The sequence below is a fragment of the Rhinatrema bivittatum genome, chromosome 2 (genome assembly GCF_901001135.1).
Source record: "Rhinatrema bivittatum chromosome 2, aRhiBiv1.1, whole genome shotgun sequence".
Taxonomy (NCBI): Eukaryota; Metazoa; Chordata; class Amphibia; order Gymnophiona; family Rhinatrematidae; genus Rhinatrema; species Rhinatrema bivittatum.
In genome coordinates this window covers 148,624,779-148,635,447 of record NC_042616.1, presented here as the reverse complement: position 1 = coordinate 148,635,447, position 10,669 = coordinate 148,624,779, and the positions used below count along the sequence as shown (strand labels likewise).

General features: G+C 44.0%; 1 protein-coding gene across 5 annotated transcripts in view; it reads right to left on the bottom strand.

Annotated features, from left to right (window-relative positions):
• Window positions 1-891: 891 nt before the first annotated feature.
• NEBL (nebulette) overlaps window positions 892-10,669 on the bottom strand; it is a 673,305-nt gene continuing 663,527 nt past the window's right edge. For all 5 annotated transcript variants that reach the window (XM_029588730.1, XM_029588726.1, XM_029588729.1 and 2 more), the window contains one exon: window positions 892-3,873. In XM_029588730.1, the coding sequence (XP_029444590.1) occupies window positions 3,697-3,873 (177 nt within the window). In that variant the 3' untranslated portion in view covers window positions 892-3,696. The remainder of the gene's footprint in view (window positions 3,874-10,669) is intronic.

Below are 10,669 nucleotides of genomic sequence, written 5' to 3'. Positions count from 1 at the left end.
ACGCGCATCAGCCGAGCAGATTTTAAAATCCGCTTGGATACGTGCATAACTGCTGCAGCCTGCACATCTTGAAATTTTCCAAAAAGGGGTGGGGCATGAACCTGAGATGTGGACGTAAATACTCACGCAATCCGGCACAAGCTGAGGCCCCCTGCCGCGTAACTTTACTTCTGCTAGGGATGACTTGATAGTTAAAAAAATAAAGAAAAATAGGCATATCTGCGACGTTTTAAGGGTCGCGGATAACTGGGGGGAATGAAAGCTAATAAACTAGGGGGGTTTGGAGGACCTCTCTCTTAACTGGGCGAACTGGGGACAAACTGGTAAACTGAGAATAGTGTCATGCATGCCTCTTTTAAAATCCCCTGATTTATGCGGTAGAAGCGGCATTTGCATGTACATGTGCATGCCCACTTAAAATTTGGCGCACATGTGCGTGCAGCCAGGATATTTTATAACATGTGCGCAAGTTATAAAATAGCCCTATCCCTGGGCGCAGGTTGATGCAGGTGCAGACAGGTGCGCCGGTTTGAAAGTTATCATCTTGGTGTATTTTAAAACATACGTGTGCAAATGCCCAGACTATTTAAAATTCCAGGGTATCTTCACTTGTGCACCAATATGTACATGCATGTCCAGACGTGCCTCATTTTAAAATTACTGTCTATGTGTAAAACTGAGTTATGCCCAAACATTTATGTGCACTAAGCCCGAGTCAGTTTTAAAGCATCTATTTACGCATATAAATGGCTTTGAAGATGAGGCCCATAAAGTCTCTGCAAGCCCTTCAAATGACCTTCAGGATTATTCTTACACATACCAATGTTTAGAATGATATTCTTTCTGGTCACTATTTCATTTATAGGAAGAGTAAGTGAGCCATGTACCTTATCAAGTCATCTGTCATTTTATTTTTCATGAGGATAAAGTGGTACTGATGACAGTTCCGTCCTTTTTGGCTAAGATTACATCTCTTTTCCACAGAAATGAGGAGATTATTTTCCCTTTTCCATGTTACAATCTTTCTAATCAGAATACAAAAGGAAACCAGACTTCACTACGTAAAAATAGGTCTTGCCTTCTATTTAGACTATACTGAGCACCTCATTCGATTAAAAAAAAATTCAGTGACACAGAATGGGAAAAAGTCCTTCTGAATTAGACCCTAACACTTTCTTAGAAATTGGCAGGCTTCATATTATGCAGTAAACATAAACATGCATTAGCCTGCCTCTTAACCCACAATAATCAAATGACTAAAAGGATGCATTTCAGATGCTTCACATGCTATGTGTATGCAGTTTCTTGTTGGCATCATGATTCACTTGATAGGAAGCTTTAGTATCTCTGACTGAGTTGTGCTAAGCTGCCAAATGTTCTATATGTTTTCTAGCTTTTATCTTTTGGATATCTTTACCTCAGTTGATGTAACATTTGAGAGAAAAGTGCTCTAAGCAGTGGTTATCCAGTAGCAACTTAGCTATGGTCTCAATTGACTACCCTTCCAAATATTTTAAAGAAATGCTTCAGTACATCCCAAGGCTATCATGGTAGAAACATCCACAAACACAAGATTTGTTACCTGGAAAGACTGTTTCTTAGGATTTCCACTATAATAGCCTAAATACTCTCCCTATCAGAAGAAATAGCACTAAATGAATGCATTAGGTAGATATACACCATTATGGTCACAAGTATGTCTATAACTATAGCTTAGTTTTCATTTGCACTCATATTTAATTAAAAAAAACAAACTGTTAAATATTTACCAGCTATCAAATATGCACGCTGAAATAGTGTCTGCCAAGTGTCATGTGATAAGGGTACACTTTCTGATTCTGTCTGCTGGCAAGGAGGAACAGAATCCAGGAACTGGAATAGTATTAGTAGAACTCCAGGACATTCTATTAACAAGTTAGAAATTTGCTTCAAACTCAAACAAGAGAAAGTTAAGGCTGCACTATATATACTGTATATATGTATTGAAATTCTCTAAGAAAAATTATATTAACATTCATCCTTAAAATGTGTTACTAATTTTTGTCTTTCTCTATTTAAAATGTACAGTTGTGGTATGCCTATGAAGTAAATTTAAGTGGGTTATTCCTTTCTCATAAAATAAAAGGAAAAAGTATGCACATTAGTGATGTGCTACCAATTTCATATCGAGGAGACATTCATTCTTATCATAAAATAATGCTTCAAATGCCCACTGCAGCACAGACCCGTCATTCGTATATGCAATTCGCTGAGTTTAGGATGCTATATAAAAGCTACACTGCTAACAATGTTAATTTAACAAAAGGGCTCCCCGTCAGCATTTCACTGGGCCAAACAATTTTTGGGAAACATTACAACTTTTTCTCATGTGCCCTGTTCTGCTCGTGTTTTGCTGTTTGAAGAGAGGAGAAGGACAAGTCAGCCCTGCGGCAATTATGAGTCAGTTCTCTCTACAACAACTCCTACAGAAACGTGGCCCCTAACACTACAGCACTAATTGTGCCTCTGCTGGTAAAACATAAACTGCCCCACTGGTAAGGAGACTGGGGGCATCATAATTATGAGGTTTACAATTGAGAGGCACGCTTTCAGTTTTAAAGAACAGTACATCTCAGTGACCTACACTGCCAGCTAAATACAAATTATTCAGGTGCTTTTAATAACTGTGCTTGCAAACTAATTTTTCTAGAAGATTTTGTGAGGCACTATCAGGTGAAGGTCCAATAAAACTTACAAAATAATCTTATTGAAAGCATGTTGCATACTCATTCACTTTGTTAATGGCAGCGCACTAAAAATGAGATGTTAAAACAGGAATTATCATATGTTAAAAATAGAGAACTTTTCCAGTTAACAAGAATAAGTAAAAACATATATTAAAAAAAGTTTTGTTAGGCAAAATGAATAATTCTAAAATAACATAATAAATACAGTTTATTACATTCTTAAGGAAAATAAGCTTTATATACCTTTTTATAAGTCAGACAGTGATTAGAAACTTGTTGTGCTCCCTTGTCATACATAAGAAAATATTCCAGTTGATAAAGAAATATTAATAGACATCAGCATGTCATAGTGCTCTTTCGCTCCATGAACTGCTTGCCTCCTAATATAGTATCCATAATGTGGTACTTGATGTGTGTGCCAGGGCCTTTAATAATTAAATAATACAACCATCATTTTCATGGGTGCCTCTGTAATTATGTTGATTTAAAATCAATAGTATGAACTTTTAAATCAACATCATTCACCTCTCAAAAACTCACAGGAATTGTTAAGATAAAAGCTGTTAGTATATTTTCATATAAAACACCCTGGAACATTTTGCAAAGCCAGAAGACAACAATGCATTTGGGGTCATTATATGGCCGATGGACAGAAGCCGTTTTATGGTTATGATACAGCAGCACCAGGTCTTCCGATACTTCTTTTCATTCTGAGGAGGTTTTTATAAGCAGTATTCTCCTCTCAGCTTCTTCTATTACTTTTAAAAGAAAAAGACCTGTCTGATTCTCATATGTAACTTATTACATCAGCAATACAGTAAGTGATGAGTATGTAGCTTTAAAAGTAACCTCTGATATATTTCTTAAAAATAATAATTGTAGTTGTATTTTTATAAAGCGTCTCTCATGATATAATCCTCACAAAATATTTAAGTTTAGAGTAAATAAGAAGAAAACCAGGAGCCAAAAGTTAGTTAACAAACTCAATGTAGTTTGCTGGAAGCATTCCAGTTTTTCCAGTTCTCTGCACAGTACCATACATCCAGCCATCGTCTATTGGTTGCACATTGACAATATAGTCTCCATCCCTAAAGGAAACTTCATCTTCATCTTGTGCACTGTAGTCATACATAGCTCTGTATGTTCTCTGTAAAAGAGGACAAAAAGATTAGTCATGGAACAAAAAGCTACCAAAGAGAACACACTTATTATCCATAATTAGGGCACAGCTTTTCTCAGCTGCAGGATTTTGGATACATATCTGCCCTTTTCCCCGTCCACCTCCACCAGCCTGCAGGCACAAAAACCAAGAAAAATAATCTTAAGCTAGACACTGGAAGCTCTATAATTGAAAAACTTACCTGGATATCTGGATAACTTTAGGACAAGTTATTTGTGCAAAGCAACTTATCCACATTAATTTAGCTAGACAGCGATCACTATGGTGTTATCAGGTAAATATGTTAGCCTACCCTTGCACACCTCCAATCCTGCCCCCTTTTTTGTCCAGGTAATTTTGTCTACAGAAAAATTTGTATGGACAAAGTTACCAGGACAAAGAGGGGATATTTTAAGGGCTAGATTTGTGTGTGTAAAAGCCAATTTTACCATATAAATCTTTTGAACGTGGACATCCAGTTAATAATATGAGTAGCAGTCAAAGGCCTAGACATCAGTGAACCCCAAAATAGGAATATGATTGTGGATTTTTCTTCAGTCTTACAACTCACATAACCATGGGGTGAGAGCACGATATGATGTTTGCACGATGCTTCATAGTCCTGTGTAGGCTTGTGGAATTTCTGGACAGTGGCAGAGTTCAGTAACACCTTAGCATGGGGGCAGATTAAGAAACCAATCCAGGTGATGTTCTTTCCTGCAATAAGAAATGGTCCCAAGGACACTGTGTAGCCCATGGAGGGGCAAGTGGGGCTTAGCACTCCTGTAGGGGACATACTCAGCAGAGGGAATGGGTATATCCTGGATGTAGTCCCACCTTTGGAACTTAAAGTTTGTAAGCTGGTTAATGCCAAAAGGGTGAGTCTTCTTGAGACAAATGTCCTCCCCTTATTTTGGGGTCCTGCAGTGTCCATCAATACATTAGAGTCTCTGGGCCATTTGGTAGGACTTAGGAGTTTGAGAATCATTCTTGGGAAGGTATAATGGCAAAGCCATCTGATAGGTTCCTCTTGTGTACAACAATGATGGGGAATTATGGCGTGCACTCCAAGGGAGCTTGGTAGACTGCATCCTGGGTTGCCAAATAGTATGCAGCAGGTATATTACCTATCTGGAATTATTCCCAAACTTGGTAACACCAGCGTCATGACCGAAATATGATTCCTGTTGTGACAAACCAGGCATAGTAAGGCCAATAACAATCAATATAATGTGAACTAGCAACTGATCTGTGTAGAAAATTTATATTGGTATGCTCACTGTGTGGGTCAAGCATATGCCAGGGGTACTAAATGATTAGCTCAGTATCTCCCACTCTAGATTCTCTCTTTTCAGACTGTTAACACCAGGGCCAGAGAAGGCATGCCACCAGGATCCATTTCTCTAAGATCACTAACGGAGAAATGGAGTCCAGTGTCATAGGATCTGCTATGAGAACCTATAGCTACAGCAAAATGGAAGGCATGCAAACACAAATGCAGATAGATCTAATTCTGCTGATACTTGGACCCAGTGTTCAAAAAAAGGAAGGGCTGGGAAAACATTTATTAAGGGGAACCATGTTGCCTCACCCTACTAGCCTAGCTTTCTTTGCCAAGTTTCAGTTTCGGAGTGTTTCAACTCTGAGCTTTATAATTAAAACGATAAATGTCGATTGGCAAAGTTGTAACAACAGATATCCAATCTCACAAAATATTGTCAGGCAGTTTTTACATATCTGGCTGGAGGTGAGCAAGTTCTCATCTTAAGCCAGTATGCTTTATTAACCAATTCTTTTCCCTTCTTTGGGGGCCTCAAGAGTTGGCAAAATGGTAGTTGAATCAGAAGTGGTAGTTTTAATATTGACCTTTGGCTGGGGTGCACAGAGCTCCATAGGGAGAGATCACAGAAATGCATCTACAGAATGCCAAAGCTTTTGGAAGCCATAAGACTGAAAGCTGAGGACTATCAGATCTCAGTGACTCTCAACAGATTCATGGTAGCCATGTGATTAGAAAAAGACTGTTTCAGTGCCAAACCTTTATAATCTGTGCCAGGGGTAGGCAACTCCTGGCCTAGAGTGCCACAAACAGGTCTTGTTTTCAGGATATCCTCAATGAATATGCATGAGATATATTTGCATGCACTGCTTCCATTGTATGCAAATATATCTCATGCACATTCATTGTGGATATCCTGAAAACCAGACTGGTTTGTGGCACTCCAGGACCAGAGATGCCAGCATCCAACATCTGGAAAATAGGGTAATGGAAGTTAGCTGTTTTCCATTCTTGTCAGGGGAAAAGGGAAGAAAAACAAGGGCCATTTTCCTGACATGCTGTGTTTATTTTGCATATCCTATGATATAACAACAGTCTGAGCAATGGGATGCTCTTTTGTGTTCTGAGCAGGCAAACGAGTACAGCAAGGACTCTATGGCAGACATATTAGTATCAAAAACAAAAGCAAAAAAGAGAGGGACAAGCACTAACGCAACAAACAACTTTTATAATTTTATCTTCAAGCTATAGAGAGCTTGACGGTATCAGAAATAATAGTGCTATTGATATAATCCACTGTCTCTCGCCCTCAATGGGCCTCAGGCAGTATCAGCGTTACTTGCACTGTCACTTTAATAATCTACTGTCAACCTCCCACCAGTCCCCCAAACAAAGGCTCAAAGGCAATAAAAATTGCTATAAAATCAAAAATACTTAGCTGTGTAGGCATTCAAAAAATCCACCCAACATGGGCCATGTTTCAGCAAAACTGCCTTCCTCAGGGGTATATATCCAAAACCTTATTCAAAAGGATGCCTCATGTTAAAGTAACCCAAAAACATCCATTAATGGCTGCGCCACACGAATTGCCATGAAACCTCCCAGCGCTTTAATATGTCAGAGTGCTAATGACTTGGGTAGGATTTGTCAGCTCTCTCTTCAGTAGAACACATGTTCTGTGGTTCAACACTATACCCAGTTACTATGGAAGACACCAGTTGCAATGGAATAGAAGCCTGAAGAAGATGAAGAGGTAGGCTGAACAGTGGGAGTGTCCACATAGGTGGCAGAAAGATCTTTCACAAGTGAGTAGCCCAGGACTGTGCTGGTTTGTATCATGGTGACAAGAGTCACCTAATAAAGTTTGTTTAGAATCTTTCAACAATGCTCCTGGAGGCTCCGGAGGCAGTATTTTTCAAAGTGATGACAAATGACCCCCAACTTATTACTGGGGGAGCATGAAACCAGTTTGGGGACAATACCATGACTGTCTTGAGCCAATATGTAGTGAATGGGACAGATGTCAGGAAGGGAGAATTTCTCCTCCCCTCCACATGCAGTGCATGCAGCTCGGAGCAGCTGGGAAGTGCTGTGGTACAATGTCATCTAACACCAAGCGGGAGGCAGGAGTGGTGTCTAATAACTACAGGAGACGCGTAACTGCTGGCCAACAGGGTGGGGGCCTCAGTTTTGGCCCAGAAGGCCCTTGAAGAGAGGCCGAGAAGGATTGGAACATGCATTAATGTCCCAATCCTCATGAGAAAAGTCAGCTACAGTTTTTGAGTAGTAGCTAACTTTCCTGAAAATAGTGTGGCTTACAATTTTTCAGTCAAGTCACTTTATTTTACTTTCATGCAGTTGCCTAGTAATGAGCTGTTCTGTATGCAAATCAATTCATTCCCATACTCACTTTGTCAGGGGGGATAACACATGGTATTTGAAATACCATGCTTAATCACTGTGTTAAGGTGTTTACCATGTTGTAAATGCCTAACGCAGCTTAGTAAGTGATCCCCTTAGCCAAATAACAGGCAACGTCTTGGAATGCCCTCGCCTTAACCCAGATTTCGCCAACTAATTTTTCATCTGGCTAAAAAGTTAGCTAGATTAGTCTGGGATGGTAGGACCAACATGAATTTAAATCCTACAGTTTGTCCAGCTATGTCCAGGACTTAGCTGGACAAACCGGTTTCAATATTGACCTATTCCTGTGGCATCATCACACCAAAGCAACATGAGAGATTCAAAGCAGCCCCCTATTTTCCCCCTTAAACCTGTGCTGGACCAAGCTGGATGTCTGGTTCACCTTAATTCCCCTTGAGAAAGAGAAAGTTCTATGGGCAGGGCCCAGCAGGGGAGGGATAAGAGCTGGGGATAATGAGACCAGGCCCAGGTGGGGATAATGAGACCAGGGGGATAATGAGACCAGGCCCAGGCCTCCAGGAGGAAAGGCAGTTTCTGCAGAATAATGCTGTCCAAACACTGAGCTGTTACGAAGCTGTGAGTACTGAAGGAAGCAGTTCTAAACTGTGAGCAATGAAAGTACTCTATTCTGAAGATAAAACAGTCTACTAATGTTTGTTTGCTATAATTACCCAAATAAAGATAGAAGTGCTTTTAGCAGGCTGGAGTCAGACTAAGTTTGTGCCTCCAGGCCTGAGGGATCACCACTCAGGTTCCACAGAGTGACAGAAAGAACCCCAAGTGTAAAGTGTTTGTATAGCAGCAAGGCTGAATGGCACAAAGAATCACATGAGGCATATAGCTGCAAGGCAGTGTGGCATGGGAGATTTCAGTGATTCTGTTGAAGCACTTGCTTATTGACAGATTTAGAACATGAGCTTTTGTTATATTCCCTACTAGAACTTGATCTAGCAACTGGGTGGACATGGAATTTTTGTGAAATGGGCTTTTTGAACTAAATTTTTATCACATTAACAACACAAATAGTTTCTAATCAGTGTGGTTTTAATGTTAAGGTGTGAGGTTTGTTTTATTAAGAACATTTTCCAGATATTCAGTAGCTGAACTCAGGCTGTTCCATTTCTGGATTTTCTGGTTTTCTTGACTTTCTGGGGCACAGCAGGTAGGCATATGCCAGTAGGTTCCCTATGGTGGAACTAGCGGTATGGCAGATATGTATTTGCCAACAAGTCCCCTATGGTGGAATAAGGGTATGGCAGATAGATATGAAGCTGCAGGAAAACCTATGGTGAAATAAATAACATGGCAGGTAGGAATGAGGCAGCAAGTGCCCTATGGTGGATTCAGGGACATGGCAGATAGTTACGTGCCAGCAAGTCCCTTATGAAATAGAGTCATTCTCTAAGGGGCGGATTTTAAAAGGCGCGCGAATAGCCTACTTTTGTTTGCGCTCCAGGCGCAAACAAAAGTACGCTGGATTTTAGTAGATACGCGCGGAGCCGCGCGTATCTGCTAAAAACCTGGATCGGCGCGCGCAAGGCTATGGATTTTGTATAGCCGGCGCGCGCCAAGCCGCGCAGCCTACCCCCGTTCCCTCCAAGGCCGCTCCGAAATCGGAGCGGCCTCGAAGGGAACTTTCCTTTGCCCTCCCCTCACCTTCCCCTCCCTTCCCCTACCTAACCCACCCGCCCGGCCCTGTCTAAACCCCCCCCTTACCTTTGTCGGGGGATTTACGCCTCCCGGAGGGAGGCGTAAATCCCCGCGCGCCAGTGGGCCTCCTGCGCGCCGGGCCGCGACCTGGGGGCGGGTACGGAGGGCGCGGCCATGACCCCGGACCGCCCCGGGCCGTAGCCACGCCCCCGTACCCGCCCCCAAAACGCTGCCGACACGCCCCCGAAACGCCACGACGACCGGGCCCGCCCCCGACACGCCCCCCTCGGAGAACCCCGGGACTTACATGAGTCCCAGGGCTCTGCGCGCGCCGGGAGGCCTATGTAAAATAGGCTTCCCGGCGCGCAGGGCCCTGCTCGCGTAAATCCGCCCGGTTTTGGGCGGATTTACGCGAGCAGGGCTCTGAAAATCTGCCCCTAAGGGGCGGATTTTAAAAGGAGCGCGAATAGCCTACTTTTGTTTGCGCTCCAGGCGCAAACAAAAGTACGCTGGATTTTAGTAGATACGCGCGGAGCCGCGCGTATCTGCTAAAAACCTGGATCGGCGCGCGCAAGGCTATGGATTTTGTATAGCCGGCGCGCGCCGAGCCGCGCAGCCTACCCCCGTTCCCTCCGAGGCCGCTCCAAAATCGGAGCGGCCTCGGAGGGAACTTTCCTTTGCCCTCCCCTCACCTTCCCCTCCCTTCCCCTACCTAACCCACCCGCCCGGCCCTGTCTAAACCCCCCCCTTACCTTTGTCGGGGGATTTACCGGCTTACCGGCACGCAGGGCCCTGCTCGCGTAAATCCGCCCGGTTTTGGGCGGATTTACGCGAGCAGGGCTCTGAAAATCCGCCCCTAAGTGTTTATGAATTAAGGGGCGGATTTTCAGAGCCCTGCTCGCGTAAATCCGCCCAAAACCGGGCGGATTTACGTGAGCAGGGCCCTGCGCGCCGGGAAGCCTATTTTACATAGGCCTCCCGGCGCGCGCAGAGCCCCGGGACTCGCGTAAGTCCCGGGGTTCTCCGAGGGGGGCATGTCGGGGGCGTTTCGGGGGGGCGGGCCCGGTCGTCGCGGCGTTTCGGGGGCGTGTCGGCAGCGTTTTGGGGGCGGGTACGGGGGCGTGGCTACGGCCCGGGGCGGTCCGGGGGCGTGGCCGCGCCCTCCGTACCCGCCCCCAGGTCGCGGCCCGGCGCGCAGGAGGCCCGCTGGCGCGCGGGTGGGTTAGGTAGGGGAAGGGAGGGGAAGGTGAGGGGAGAGCAAAGGAAAGTTCCCTCCGAGGCCGCTCCGATTTCGGAGCGGCCTTGGAGGGAACGGGGGTAGGCTGCGCGGCTCGGCGCGCGCCGGCTATACAAAATCCATAGCCTTGCGCGCGCCGATCCAGGTTTTTAGCAGATACGCGCGGCTCCGCGCGTATCTACTAAAATCCAGCG